Source organism: Diprion similis, chromosome 4 (assembly GCF_021155765.1).
Source record: "Diprion similis isolate iyDipSimi1 chromosome 4, iyDipSimi1.1, whole genome shotgun sequence".
NCBI lineage: Eukaryota > Metazoa > Arthropoda > Insecta > Hymenoptera > Diprionidae > Diprion > Diprion similis.
Genome location: NC_060108.1, coordinates 19,957,285 through 19,973,295, shown reverse-complemented (window position 1 = coordinate 19,973,295; position 16,011 = coordinate 19,957,285). Strand labels below are relative to the sequence as shown.

Genomic DNA, 16,011 nt, shown 5'->3' with positions numbered 1-16,011 from the left:
CGGTACTAAAATTAAACTTTTACAAGTTAGATAAATATTTTTTTTTTCTTCTTTCAATTTTAATTTTTGTCTTACTTCTATTCTACAATTTGATATTAAAAAGCGCCAAATCCAGTCATTTTAAGAAAAATAATACAAATTATACTTAACGTATGAAATAATTTATGCTATACAAATAAGTTTTTCTCTAAACATTATTGGGGTTAGTGCATCTAGGTAATACTAGAACGTAGCATCCGTAGGAATAAAAACCTCCGGGAAAACACTTGTGTAATGTGTAATTTCCAAACACATTCTGTAGGTTGGTTCTTTTGTTACGATTCGTTGAGCGCCTACTACTACGTTGTTCTGATTCACTTTATCTCTGCAAATTGACTGGATTACGCACTTTGATTGTCATAATATATGTATAATGTACATATATAAATGTATATATTTATACATACATATATATATATATACAAATTAGAAGATTGTTAGTGTGACGTGCATTCAATCTCTGCATCCAAGTATTCGGTTGTGTTAGAGGAAGAACTATTTACAGTGGCTATAAAAGTATTTATCTAAACAACATTTAAATCTAGTCTCTCCATACTTAATGTGGATAACATTGCAATCTGTGCGATTTGTTTTTTTTGTTTTTCCAGTTATATTCCTTATGTATATTCTTCCGCCTTGGTATCTTAGATCGCCTCTTCTATGTTATTATTACTCTTACAAATTTTTCATCCGTTAATTCCTGAGCTTCAGTATTATTATAGTCGACGTTATACGGCTTGCTTATTGAAATTTGTCTTATCGTGATTTTTAATTTATACATGAATTGAGAGAAATAATGAAGCAACAGTCAAATAGTTTGTCATGTGTTACCTTGTTGGTATTCTTAGGTTTGTAATTAAAAAAATTTATGCTACGTTTGGTAACACAAAGTTACAGTAATTATTATTTGAAGTTATATTCTCCCCCCCCCCCCCCCCCCCCCTCTCTATTCATCCGAAGATTACTTTAGGTTGAACTATTCGAAGCCCTGTAATATTGACAGTCGCAATGACATTGACATTGGTCAATGGTCAAGGTTTCAAGTAAACTTCCTTTCAAAAAATATATATTGAATATTTGCAAAAAATATATATCCAACTTTACTATACAAATTCTTTACGTTTTGCGACCGTAGATTCACAAGCCTATTATCACCAATTGTTTACTTGCCTCGACGAACTAAGAATTGGAATAAAAAGGGGTGAAAAGAGAACGAAAAATTTTTCATTTACAAAAATTGTTTCTGCAACAATTCAAATATCCCCTGCAGGATCATTGTCTGAAAAACTTATTCGAATCGCGAAATTGGGTATCCAACTCTAATAACAAATCATATCAATAATATATTAAAAATACTGCTAAAATACAAGTTAAGTAATCGTTTAATTTAACACAAAACGCTGAGCTTGTCGCATGATCGAATAATCGATGTAAACTAACGTGAAGCAGTGAGATGGACAGAGGTAGATTGTAAGTTCAACACTATTACCGGAGGCTGAAATGGCCGTTCATGATAGTATCTGCTTGACCGATTCGCAGAATTCGAAGGAAATACATTTGCGTTCTCTATTAACGTGTCACTTGACCGAGCCATCATCAAAGAATATACCTGATCAAAAAGTGTATGCAACGAAGTAAGTATTTTTTACAGCAGATTTTGAAGAAAAAAAAACGGCGTCCTGATCTCTCTGTTCCTCCAAATGAAACATTTCGCGGATTGATCAAATGTGAACTTGTTGGGATGGAACAAGTGCAATGTAACTGTGAAATACGAAGGCAATGCTGAAAAGGTATAAAAGTACGCTTAGACGATGCGACCTTTTAGCGCATACAACCTGCCGCATGCGGTGCCATACGTAAGAATGAATTTATTGCATAAGGTCGCATCGTCCGAACGTACCTTTAGTCTTTGTCCTGTTCTTTACTGGCAGGCGGTCATGTTATTCTGATAGTCCCAGCGTATTGAGTGTCTGGTAGATTGATAGAATTACATAATTATAACTCTTTTTTCGAGATTCTGCATCTGAGACATCTGAACAGCTCATAACGAATCTTATCGCATATACATATATCCTTTATATTATTCATCATGCTCTTAATAATCTACCAAATGTGCAACTCCTGCTTGAAACATATATATTATACTGTTCATCCGACAAGGTAGTCTTGTTAGTCGTATTTCTTTCTGTTTTTTTTTTTTTTTTTTTTTTTTTTACAATTTCGAATTTATCGTTATTCAAACAATACAGCGCAGCATCTCGCGCATCGAGTCCCTTGCCAACTTATTGCGGACAGACATACATACCGCCCATATAACGTGCGATAAATTTACAGAAAAATCGATTAAAATTTATCGTCGGTTGCAGATGATTAGTCGTAACACTATACATAAATATGTATTATATGTATAAAAACATTACATAGGCGATTCGTGGTTATTTTCTTTTTTTTTTTTTTTTTTTGTTTTTTTAAGGCTACGGGAAGTGTGGCGGTGATTATATCGGAATTGGCCCTCCTTGGGCCATTACTGTGAGGTCGCGACTAGGTAGTACGTAGGTCTTCATAATACGAATTTGCATAATAATTCAATTAATTATTTACTCAAGCGTCGCGGCAAAGGATACATTACCACCAGCTGCGGTCAAAAACAAAGTCGGCGGAAGTGGAGGTAGGGAAGATGTTGGCGCACTTGGCGTTGTCGTAGTTGTCGGACAATCGTTTGCCACGCCGTAGGGCTTCGCGTGATTCACCTCAAAAGCAATCGTGATGTTTGCCAAGCCGGGGTCGCACAGCACCGGGTTATCTGCAATTAGTTACATTTTTATAACACATGCGGTGACAATAAACAAAGTACACGTTAGTAAATTCTGTTCATCGTCTGTAGAATTCTTCCATTATTTTTTCTATATCTATTTGACCAGTTTCGCTAACGTGTATTACTTGTGTTCTAGATAATAGTAAACAGTGCGAAACAATAAGAAACAACAACAACAACAACAACAACAACAATAATAATAATAGTAATAAAAATATTGCGTGATATCGTAATAAATAACGTAAACGTCGTAAAATCTTGAATTGATAACTTTGCATCAGGCAGGGTTATCTCGACTTATCATAAATGTTTCTAGTGTGGGTAAGGCTGTACGCAATACAATGAGGCAGACGGCGATACGTCGTTATTGATGTATCAACACATCATTAAATTCCTCAACATTTTACGACGCGTTGATTAATTTCTGGCGCCTAAATTGTCAGATTAACTGCAGTCCTTCACTTAACTATACATGCATACTTATGATAATTATATATTCACTGTGCTCTGTTTCTGGCTGCAGGCGTATATTTAAGTGCATTATGCCGCCTAATCAATACACCGTTCGCACTGTAGAACAACGAAAGTGTGAAATAATCCAAAACACTGCGAACTACAGCCACATTGATCTTACCTTGAAGATATATACGAAGTACGTCAGGTACGCCGTGTACCGTGCATCTTGTGTTTGAAACTAGGTCTGCGGCGACTGATCGTATCCAATTCGCGCTCAAATCGGCCCAGCAGAGAACCGGAAGGCCGCGGAAATCGTGCTCCGAAAGTACGACCAACCGGTTGTGAGACGCGTTGAGCTCCTCCAAGGAAGGAAGCCAATTCTGGAATGATACCGAGGGAGATATTTCGTGCGAAAAAAGAGCCGAGAGACCGACAAGTCTTCCGCTAAACATTTGGCAGACTCGATTCGTACCTCGCTTGTGTCTTCGAGGGTTGTCAGGGCGTTGTGAGATATGTCCAAGACGCGAAGGGCGTTCAGACCCTTCAGATCGCGGGGTCCGAGGCTCGGTCCCAAGGCGTTATGGCTCAGATTTAATCTCTGCAGTGAGCGCATTCCCATGAACAAGGAGCCCTCGAGAGTGTTCAGCTTGTTGTGCTGCAGCCGAAGTTCGAATATGCTCGCTCCGGCGATCTCTTCGCCCTCCATTTCCACCAGGTTCTGCGTCAGCGATATTCAATTATTGTTTTCGACCATCGAAGACGGTAGGCGACCATTTGCGGATTATGCCGTACTGATACTAACCTCGGTCGGAGTCCAACCCTTCATCAGATATGTGATCCGGTTGTGAGAGAGATCGACGAAGAAAAGCTTGCGCAGGCCGCGTAAATCCGAGAACGAGAATTCGCGCAATTCGTTGTGAGTCAAATTAAGGATCCTCAAGGAGCGCAGTGGAAGAAGGGCGCTGTTGCCGTTCTCGTTCCCAATACCACGTCCGAGGGACTTGATCGAATTGTGGCCCAATTGTAGTTCTTCAAGACTCTCGGCTTCCGTGAACTCGTCTTCTGCAAGCTGCGAGCATAATTTTGTTTTCCCGGTGATTTTATTTGATGTTCGTAGTAGGACGGGGCGGCTGGGGGGGGGGGGAGGGGGTGAACAGAAATGTGTAACCCAGATTGTTGAACGGGAGTAAACGAGGCTCGGCAACAACACTGCAATAGAAATATAAGCAGCGCCAGCTGTTTGTCGCCTGCTGGATTATATGCTGCTGCCCATGATCGAATGAAGTCTATTGCTCCCATAACGGGCGATAAATGAACAGGCATGAATAAACAGGCATCAGTTGTTGATCACAAAAAGAGCTACCGACTGGGAACAATATACCTAATGAATTTGCGCAGTACTGCTGGTGTGAAAATCGTGGTAAAACAAACAAGGAAATAAATGTACAGCAAATTGGAGATTTATAAAACTCACCTCTTGTATTTCGTTGCAAGAAATTTCGAGTTTTTCCAAACGGCGTGCCTTTTGCAGCCTTCCATCGAGGCTTTGAATTTTATTATTATTTAGAAAAAGGTGATCCAGACGGTGGAAGAATCGGAGTTCGGGCGGTAGATGGGTCAACTTGTTGTTAGCGACTTGCAGCAGTTTCAAATTACGTCCCACTGTCGGCAGTTCGCCGTCCAAAGACGTTAGCACATTTTCGTTCAATAGCAGCCATTCAAGCTGATTCAATTCCCTGCACGAATGAACGAATTATTGTCAAACACGCAAACATTTCTACAACGCACAAATTCTTTAGCACTGACATCAGGCGTTTGTGAAAGATCACTGATAATTAATCACAATAATCGTATCTTGTTTTGATAATGATTCCACAGGAACTTTGCAGCGAACCAAGTTAGTACTTGGAGCTTACAGATTAAATAAATCAACTGTCGTTGAGAAGAAATATTGGAGTAATCGAAACTTGAAATCTCGTAAGTCTTACCTCAGCGTACGATTGAGGGAACCCAAGTTATTTCTTCCCAGGTGAAGGTGCTTCAGAAGAGGTGGCAACGAACCGGGATCAAGTTCCGTTACAAGATTGTCGACAAGCACGAGGTGGTGGAGGTCAGGATTATACTGAAATTCAATTTATATTCAGTACCTCTGCCATGTACGAATAAAAATTTGTCAACAATTCAAACATGATCGATTGACGAAAATTGATAATGCACTCGAAGGCAGTTGAGCGACATCATCATTCACGCACACAGCAGTCGAGTCATGATCATTCGGTATGTGTAGTAGAAAGATTCACGATAATCGTATATAAGCATAGGCGTGAGGTATGTAATCAAATTCTTCATTGTAGGTCGAAAATATTTACTCGTGCTGTCGCCTTTTCGTCTGGGATGTATGCTCGGGCATCCACACCTATGGTATATACGATATATATACCTATTATGTACAATTACATTGTCGACGGTTCTAAGATAGTCATACATGGAGCTTTCCACGAAGTATAGATCAAGATCGGAAATTGATATTTCCGATTTGACCAAAAATTTATCTGCGAAAGTACTGGTCAAAAAATAAAGCCCTGACTCATTTCAAGTTCTCTCAATCATACGTGTCTGGGATATTGTTACTTCGAGGTCACTCATTTTCTAAAATCTGAAAAAATTCAGAAAATTCCAAGTAATTATGCCAAATTTTTTAGCCCTGTTCAAAGATGGAGATTTCATCGCGGCAAAAGTTGTATTTCCAAAATGACGTAAATTTGAAAGATTACTTCTGAAATGCATTGTTCATACAAATATGAACGAGAAAGTTTTTTTTTTTTTACCTACAATGTAAATATAAGCTTGAAAGACTTCAAACACTTTTACGTTTAGTACGGAGAGAGTTATGCACAGACTTTACATAAAAATTTTTAAATATCGAACACTGTTGATAACCAATCCAGTTCGTGCTGAAATTAAATTAATTACATGCTGTTGCAGCAACAAATTTTAAAGTATTAAATATATTTCTTGCGAGTAAAAATCTCTCTTTAAATCTAAATCGTTCTCGCAAGTTAACATCAATTTTGCCATTACGCAATTCAAAAATATTGATACCGTAAATGCGACAAAAGAACCGTGGAATTGTACCATTACCCCTTAACGATTAAGGCCTGCTGATAGTTCTTGAAAAATTTCATTTAATATAACTATAATAACTAAATCTTCTACTCACGATGCCTGCCTGTGTAATTATATAACAATGAATTACGTGACATAGTTTTTAATATCCAATTAATATAAAATTAACGTTACGTAATGATAGTTTAATACATTTTAAACGTATATGTGTATATAATGTCTGCGAATTATCTATCATTATGGATCATGACCGTATTCGGAATGCTTGAACGTCTTAAATGTAGTATAGTGCGCAATTTGATTTCTTCAAACGTTAAAGAAATTATTCGTGAATATATACATATATCCAGGCCATGTTACATCACCAACTCACGAAACGCGTCATCATTACGCCAATCGAATGTTCCATTTGTGTTGATAAGTATATTATAAACGTAAATATAAACAAAGAATTATCTCAAAATTGTGTTACGTTATGCTACGGAAAAATGATGATCGAGCTTTGGTAAAAAAATTCGTTCCCCAAGAATCTGCGCAAACAGTATATCAAATTGGAAATTTCATTAATTTTTGAGTGTCGATATCGTCCGTGAGACCGGCTACTAATTTTTTGACTGACAATTTCTACATACATACTAGAATCTTTCAACTCTAAGTACATCGTTCGAATCAAAAAAAATATTTTTCCTCCTTCATTCAGAATCGTTAATTTATTCTTCGGAATAATGTCCTTTTTCGCTTCTTCAAACACACGTCAAATTCATTGAAAAAATGACTTTTTAATCAGGTCAAGCCGTATCGTTCCGATATTCCTTCCGCGTTAAAAGAAGTCACGTGAATTGCGACTGGAGTCATAAGATGTTCCGTAATTGATAACTCGATTTATTTAGCCCCCTTGGGTATTGACTTATATGTATGCAGAGTCGACATTGCGTTCTTTGAATTTTTCCGTATTATATATAATCGATGAAAAACAAAGGCTCCGACGAATAAACTGTACGCATTAGACGATCTGCATTACCATATAGTCATGAAACAAAACGGTTTCCCTTACTCCTCTTAGAGTGAATTAATATAAAACATCATGAACTCAATGCCGGGTGAAAATGTCAACGGTTTTACATCCGCTCATTGTCACTGACATGAAGAATGGTATAACAAGGGTTGAAGTCTGGATGTATGTGCGTAAAATCACAGCGTTGTTGACTCTTCTCTCTGACGATAGTCACGCTGTGATGAATCGTAACAAACAGTAGACCTAATAAAATACATATGTTTAATAGTTGATTTATTGTTGTTGCGGAGCATCGATGGTCGTGGCGTGAATCGGTGAATGGACTTTAAGTTATGTGTATAATATCGTATGAGCAACGCCGCTTGATCATTGGACGAAAAGAAAAAACTTAAGGAAAACTAATGAACAAACAACGACAACTTGGTATAACTTTACGATGGGATGAAAACCGATGAATTTGAAAACGAACACCTGCCTCGATGTAACCGAGAACCCGATTTATGTAATAGGTAACCATACAAGGCCGGAAACTCCGCAAAGCAATTAACGTCTGCTCTTATCAATCTCCTAATAAAATTCTCGTTGTAAATGGTAGGAAAATAAGGAGAGAAAAAAATAAGACGCGCACACCCTGCGGTGACGTTGCGTTAGTCGTATCAAAGTATCAACTTCTCACAATCACTAAAGGAGAGAAGAATAAAGCAAAAGAACAAAATTAGGGAAAATGAACGATAGATTACTCGCAGCCGAATTCGATGAAGCAAGCTCGAAGGTCAGGTGGACTGTCATGTTTATAATATATCTATCGCTTTATCATCACTTCTCCATAGTTTCGGAATGAAATTTTTCAGTATTTGTAAATAAGGTATTGGATTATTTAGTCTCCCCAAGGGATCGTTCAAGTCACGAGTGCCTGAACGTATAAATGCTATCATGTAAGAAATAACCCCAAAATTTAAATATCATAGCACACCTGCCGAATTTCGAGTGAAAGTTTGTCCACCAGAAAATCTTCTCAATTTATAACAAGCTAAACTGGTTTTGATTAATTTTTTTAAACTTCAATAACTGGTGTCTTCTTGTTGAAGGATTACAAATTTAGTTAATGTTATCGGTTATCAATAACAAACACGTAACATAGATATTATTATTTCATCTTTATGTAATATATGAGTTCAAGATCCTCTCCGGTACCAAGTAAACTGTAATCGGGATGATCTTTAATTTCATCGGACCCTGAAATGTTGTCGGAATACGAAAAAATGGTGACAAAAACAATGAAATAGAGAAATAAGTTGTGAAACTGTAAGACACAATCCTGTTCTTAAATTCGAAGCCGAAAGTCGAGTTTGTTTGGGGTTGAGGAACATTTATTATCTGTGCCACGCGTTGGAGTAGAATTGGAGTAGGAGTACCGGGTAATCCACTTGTTGAGTTGACAAATAATGACTATATTTTTCATACCCTATAGTTTAGGTTTATTTAGCTGGCACAGTTTCCTTTCTTTTTTTTCGGTGCTGTGTGTACTCCAGTCATTCACCCCGAGACATATTGAATCGAATGAAACACTACAGGAGTTAAGGAAAAACGCTTTGGAGTTTATAAAAAAACCCAAGTGACGGAACGAAAATTGTGTAGAAAAGATGGACTGAGATATATGTGATGAAGAGACAGAACAGCAGCGCACGTTTCGAGGCATCAACACCTAATCAGTGACGTTTGCTCGCGCAAACAATGCATTGGTTTGACAGTACGTCGCACTTTGTTTGCTGATCAGTGTCCCCCAGTGGCTGTTTAGAAATGTAACGTGTACAATGTATCATAAGGATTAGGTTTACGAATGTCTCGCAGTACGGGGCATTGATTTGTGACTTATTTTAGCAGGACTCGAGTATGACAATAACCAGGAAGAGACAAATGTTCCGTTGACGTGGCGCTAGCAATTCAAAAACCGTATTTTTGAGTATTTTACTGAGTCTGCACTTCATGTGCAAGTCACATGGGCACGGAAAGTTGACGTCGATATGCAGCCCAGACGAATTTCTATAAAAAAAAGGAGACAGTAGATTCCCCTTTGATTCAAAAAACTTGGAATCCTTTACTGTACCAGAACATTGTAAGACACAGGACTTATTCACATCTATTCAACGAACTTTCACCGAACTGTATTGTCAACGATTTGATGCAACGAACTTACTTAAAATGAAATACTTTAAATGAGTATAAATTTAACTCTTAGAATTTTGAAATATAAATTCTTAAAACTTGGCAATGATTATTCATTCCATCCGGCCCCCAGCGTTGTTTACTTAAAAAATTTCCGATTGTACTCACGCTTATACGCATAAAGTACGGGTCATGTCATGAGTCGTCAGGTTATTGAATAACTGTCAATCGAGAATCGATTCTACGTGGGCTTTGGCAGGCTACTTACTCCGCTCTGCTCTACTCTGCTCTTTCTCACGTCATTCGATCAATTACTATCACTTGTGCGTATCTTGTACGTATATCGCATATACCCTACACATTTATTCATGTCGCAAACTTTACCACGGCCAATGATCATAGCATTAACTACAGCGAGAGCACACGTGGGCAAAAATCAGACTAAAGTAATTCTTCGACCTCGTGCTAAAATTGAAGAACTCCGAAAACACGATACTATGGGAGAAACAAGGGAGTAATGTTTGGCGATGTTTTGCCAACATAAGACAATTACGTTCTTTTATCAAAATGATCGAATTATAAAACATTATTTCTTGCGTCTCGCTATTTTTTCGACTAAAACAGCGAAATGTCACACTCGTGGGCGACGTTATTCCTATTTATTTTCCGAGTATCTAGATACTACTTCTTCGTTGAATCAAATATGTTACGCTGCTGCAGCAACGAATTGACGGATTAACCATGCTAATTATATTTTAGCATAATGATAATAAGAATAATGTAATTGCAAACCTTGAAGTCGTCCGCTTCTATGCGCAAGATTCTGTTCCTTCCCATGTCGAACGTCCGAAGCAAAGGCAAATGCAACAACACGTGCTTTGGGATTGCGGGAACCTCGTTGTCGGCAAGACTAAGATACATCGTTCTCCCAAGCCCGGCAAAGGCATGTCCGTCCAAAAATCTGTACACAAAAGAAGGACGTGATTGTAAGTGTATTTTTCAATTTTCAATACCAGTCTTATTTTCGGTTCATGCTTGAAATAGACGATTGATATAGTTACAAATATCAACATTCAAGTGATTAAGTGATTACCAGAACTGTTACCCAACCTAAACCAACAAAAAGCTAACACACACAGAAAGTGGGTCATTGTTTAGTTTGCAACACAATTTTGGTGCAAGCATTGATTTGCACCCAAGATTTACTTGGGTTGGAATAATTACATTTACAATGTCGAATTCCCTCTGGAGTCAATGGTCCCTGTACAATTATGGCCAAAATCAAAGTCAATTTAAACACGTGATAATGTACACAAAACAGTCATCCAAATCACCCTGAACTTGTGATTTTTTCAAGGACCTGGAAAAGTGGTCCCTGCGACACAAGGTCGATTTGTCACGAGTACTTCGTAATTTTTGGTTAAACCAAAGTCATTTCTCGACAATCTTGTTGAGACAAATTATTCATCTCATTTTCACAGTTTTAACCTCTTGTTGGAAAAAGAGTCTATTGATGTGACAATTGATGCCATGGTATGCAACCACTGTGAAGCATATAACTTTTTACGTACTTTGTGCATCTTGTGGATTTCTATGCAATTATTTATGTTGAAAGTGCAAAAAAAAAACATATTTAGTTTATGAAAAGTCTGCCATTTATTTTTTGTAAAATGAAACCACCGCAAGATAATTGAGATTAGCCAGATTACTGACTGCCGTTGCGGAAATTTCCATATGAATTAGTTGAGCAGGTTTAATCTCTTTAAAATTGACGTATCATTTTCACAAATCAGCCTCGAATGTTGTAATTTTCTCACGGATATATTATTTGACAAGATTGACCAGAAGCGAATAAATAAGCGGTTGAACGAATCGTCGAAGCTGAACTTGGTGAAAAATGGGAAAGCAAGACGAAATTATGAATTCCGGGCTCGGAAGATCAAAAGCTGGTGAAAAAAATACTGGGAAAGTGGGCAGATCTTAATACGGTCAATCAGGGAAAGAAGTTTTATTAGACAATTAACCACTACAATTTACAACGGTGCCCTCTAACCTTCACATTGCGTAGGAGATTCCCGGAAGCTTTAGTCAAAGAAGTCTACTCGGAATTTACTTTAGTCGAGAATATGTTTCGAAAACATTTCCCTGCCCCTGTCTCGATATTTGTGAAATTTCTCCCGTTTAGTTTGCAACCTTCCCCAAAGCCAAATGGGGGAAATCGAATGTTGAGGTGGCGCCAAGTTTCGTTGAAAATTGCAGCCCGAATAAAATTCTCTTATCGTCGTTAATTCACTTAATGTCAAGTTGTTGTGGTTTACGATTTAATTACTCGTCGCTGGATGATAAATGTAGGGCATTGTGATAACTACGCGCTCCCCCGAAAAGGTCACCAAGATTAAGATTACGTTACGCGTTGTAAGAACGACGAGCCAACCGTCGCCGTTCCTTCCGTCCCGGCCCCCGCCCACCTCGACAAGGTTCTTACGTTTTCCCCCCAATTTTCGAAGCTCGCACTTTTCCATCGTTAATCGCATAGATCCGGCTTCGTGAGTTCGTTTCATCGCGGAATTAGATAGTTACGTAATTCTTGCGTCTTGGGATGCAGTTAAAAGCGGATTAGCAAGTCCACTGACTCCGGATACAATTGTGGCGTTTGTTTAACTACGAATCAGTGCACTGTCGTCGGATTTTTGATCCAATGGCCGGGAATTTGGATAGCCTAGAGAGTTTAACCGTGCAGCGCAGCGATTAGAGCGAGATTTTGATTTCAATCGACCAATTACCCGAGTAGCCGTCGAGAACCTTCGACCTCATGCCTAACCCAATCAATTAAGCAAACGTTGCAAATATACTCTTTGCCCAGCTGTGAATTAACCAATTACAGGGACCACTTCGTTCCTGCTTGTTATTCCTGTCGGCACGGCGAGATAATTGACAGCTAAATTGTTTAAGACAAACGAAGAATCACTGCGCGAGCACTTTGTGCGCGTCTCTTCAAGTCCTTCAGGGTGCAATTGGGCCGATGGTTGTGTCGTACGTACATACCTGCGTATACATATATCTACGCACGCCCAAGTTTTTTGGAGTTTCTTATTTTCTTTCGCAAGCACAGATGTGGTAATAGTCGACGAGCTTTATCGACGTAGCCGTGAACCCTAGTAAAAAGATACTACATCGCGTATCCGACAGCGCAGTTTTTTTGAATTCCTATCAAACAGCGACATTCATCGAACCAATAATATTCATTATGAACGGAGTTGCGATATTTCAGTTTTCTCAAGGACGCTTCAATACTGACTTATGAAAAACATTAACCAATTGCATCATCTATTCCAAAAAATATTATACCAATGCGATGGTGGCATAGTTTACGTGACCAACTTTTTCCCTGAGCTGATGAAGACGTAGGTTCAAATTGCTCCTCTTACACATATTTTTGAGAAAACTGTATATTATAAGTATATCGCTTAAAGACCAAATTGCTCAACTCGAGTTTCATTTCATCATATCCTTTTTGAAACTCGCGTTAATGATTGGCTCGGGTTACTCTAAAAGCCGGATAGCCTGCATTAGGAAAACGTTTGATGAAATAGAACAAAAGCTTTGCTAATTATGCATTTAAGTTTCAACTGTTACACACCATTCGTCTGAATAATCTCAAACACTATTGTGCCAATTCAAATAATAATTTTCCACTAAGTCGGTTAAAAACACATTGGGAATCGTAACATTGAACGAAAAATCAATCTCATGAACAATTAACTACAACCGAGATAGTATTCTCTCATAGATCGGGTGACAAACGATTGCAATAATTTCAAGTAATTTTTCAAGTAATTTCCAGTAATTTTAAAATAACTGCTTTCCAAAGCGGTTTGCGAAAAAAGTTTAGAGTATCGTTTCAGCAATATAACTCTGCATGACAATCCAATGGTCATTCAAGAGAAGAGAACTTCTTCACGTGTTTACCGATTGTCGTGCAGATCCGAATGAATATGAGACGGATTATTTATTTAGGTTTCGAGATGCGCCCGACAAAAGGAGGTGGAACTAGATAAGGTCGTACCCGAGGTTGTTGTAGTTGAGTTGAAGGTTGGTAATTGTCATCCGCAGCTCCTTGAAGTCATGCCTTGAGATGTCGTGAAGATGCGAATAAGCGACTTTCAGTGTGATTTGTTGCTCGGGTACGAATCTACCGCGAAGCGCTTCGGCGACTTGATTGAACGACTGCATCTGCTCGCATTCGACATGTATCAGTTCCGTTACCGTCGGGTTTCCGTTTCCGTGTAACACCGCCATGGTCCCAAATTCCTGTCGACGACACGTGCACGGGCTGATTTCTCGGCGAACCGCACAGTGCAACGTAGAACTGGCCGCCAGACCAAGAAGCGTGTACAAAAGACCCGACATGATTAGGATCACCACTATTACCATCCGATTGTCTTTCTACCCTTGTTATTATTCAATCACTTTACTCCCCTCACTTTCCCTTCGCTTTTCAGAATAGTTCTCTTTTCTCGCGTTTTTCTTTCTGCTTTCCTTCTTTCACTGCAACTGAAAACGATCGTTCGTCGACCTTCTTACATCCAGAGCACCTCCTCTTCTACCGCAATCACGGTGAATGTCAGGACGCGGCCACGTTGACCCTGACACCCAAGGGACGAGTGACGACGGTTAACAGTCGAGCGCCTGCTCGACTCAACCTGACAATCGGACATCCGAACACGCTAGCGCCGGTCTTATTGGCGCCACTCTGCGCTGCCTGTAGTCACCAGGAGAAACCGTCGACCGGAGAGAATCTGCGTTTGTGTCGTCAAAGTCCTCAACGACTTCGCGTAATGTTTCTCATTCGAAGGGTCTTGTCGATAGTTCGCGGATGGAAAACACTGCCGACCTTCAATGTCCAAGTAATTTTCTTACTTTCAAACCGCGTAACACTGGCAATGAAAAGATCTTGCCCTTTGTGACACGAACACCTTATTACCCGGAGGCTGCGAGAACTGCACTTGCGGTGGAGTCAAAGTCACATGGATTCGGTATATCGGAGTGGAGACAACACCGGGTCGAAGAATATTGGTTTGAAAAGCTTGGTTCCGGTCCAGTCAGACACACTGCAGCTTCATCGAACCATCGATCAAGGGTGGACAAAGTCCGTCGGTGCACGAGCTCATGTACCACTGATACCTCCTAGTTAGCGCGCGCGCGCGCTGTAATATCTCTCGTTTTCCGTCGATGTCGACGTCAAAACGTCGACGTAGTTAAATGAACGGGCACACAGACACTCGGAGTACACGCGCCTCTGTATATATACATATATATGCACTGTTGTAAAACACGGAACTGAAGGGCGCGTGCCTGGCGAGAGAGAAACACTGTGTGTGAAACTCCCGGTGGAAACTCGAAACGATTGATCCGTCGACTCGGGGCTTATACGAATGAGAACGAACGAGAACGAATGCCAGAAGAAAACTATAACTACTTTCCGCGTCGGGGTCGTGGTTTAGTTTTCTATGTTCCAACAGCCGCTGTCAGAGGCTCACTAACAATAAGCTTCTTTTACTTTCGTACGCGGTTTCAAAGCAACTCGCGCGCGGCTGCTACTCTGCTGCCAGTGCTGCTGCTACTGCTGCTGCTTTTGCTCCTGGTTCTGCTCACTCTCTGGAGGCGGTGGTAGCATTAGCGCGCCAAGCTCTTTGAAAGTCGTACTTATACAGCTCAGATCGGCTGGCCTAAGTTCTCGACAAGAGCGCTGGGATGATCAGTCCTCCTCGCTTCGGCCACCACCACCACCACCACCACCACCACCACCACCACCACCACCGTTGTCGTCATCGTTTTCCTCTCTTTCCCTACCTTATCGCTTCCCTCGGCGTGTCCTTATCGCAAGTATCACGTGATCAATCGTTGTTCCCGCACCTCTGAGAACCCGCCTCTTATGTAAGCTGCGGTCATTAGTTGGGGAAATCCATGGATTTGAAATTATCGAGACCAGCGTGGCTGGGGTTCGATTGGATTCGATTGATCTTGATTTTATTCTAAGCCTGATAGTGTATTGTGAAATTTGGAACAAAGTTCATACACAATCTTCCAGTTTTGTATAGAAAATTCTTTAATGCGAGTGAGTTTTCCTACAAGGTAGATGCGCCGCACTCTCGCTTCAGGAATATCTCAGCTTGCGTTTGCACCGTTCAACATTCTTACGAGATTATTAAACTCTTGAGCCAGATTTATGTTCCGCCGGAATCTCTGACGAACCAAATATGCGATGCAAAAAGAGAAACACTCCGTCGTAGTTATTTGCGTTTCCGAGCGACTAGCGTGGGGTTGTTTTTGTTTTATCTTTGAACGCGTGCACGAGATGAGGATTCGCGACCAAAAAAAAAAACAAAAATAC

At 39.7% G+C, this 16,011-nt stretch overlaps 1 protein-coding gene across 1 annotated transcript; it reads right to left on the bottom strand.

Moving 5' to 3' along the window:
* Nucleotides 1-981: 981 nt before the first annotated feature.
* On the bottom strand, nucleotides 982-15,310 carry LOC124406030 (toll-like receptor 6). The gene is made up of 8 exons (XM_046881344.1): nucleotides 13,684-15,310; nucleotides 10,410-10,578; nucleotides 5,299-5,432; nucleotides 4,785-5,046; nucleotides 4,113-4,379; nucleotides 3,783-4,028; nucleotides 3,489-3,690; nucleotides 982-2,842 (listed from the first exon to the last, which is right to left on the bottom strand). The coding sequence occupies exons 1-8, from the start codon at nucleotides 14,049-14,051 to the stop codon at nucleotides 2,637-2,639; spliced, it is 1,854 nt and encodes a 617-aa protein (XP_046737300.1). The 5' UTR covers nucleotides 14,052-15,310; the 3' UTR covers nucleotides 982-2,636.
* Nucleotides 15,311-16,011: the final 701 nt, after the last annotated feature.

Excerpts from the sequence above, each read along its gene's own strand:
- LOC124406030 (XM_046881344.1), bottom strand. The coding sequence starts at position 14,051 with ATGGTAATAGTGGTGATCCTAATCATGTCGGGTCTTTTGTACACGCTT. Across the intron at positions 10,579-13,683 it reads CTCAACTACAACAACCTCGG|ATTTTTGGACGGACATGCCT; the intron begins GTACGACCTTAT and ends TTTTGTGTACAG. Across the intron at positions 2,843-3,488 it reads ACTTCGTATATATCTTCAAG|ATAACCCGGTGCTGTGCGAC; the intron begins GTAAGATCAATG and ends AACTAATTGCAG.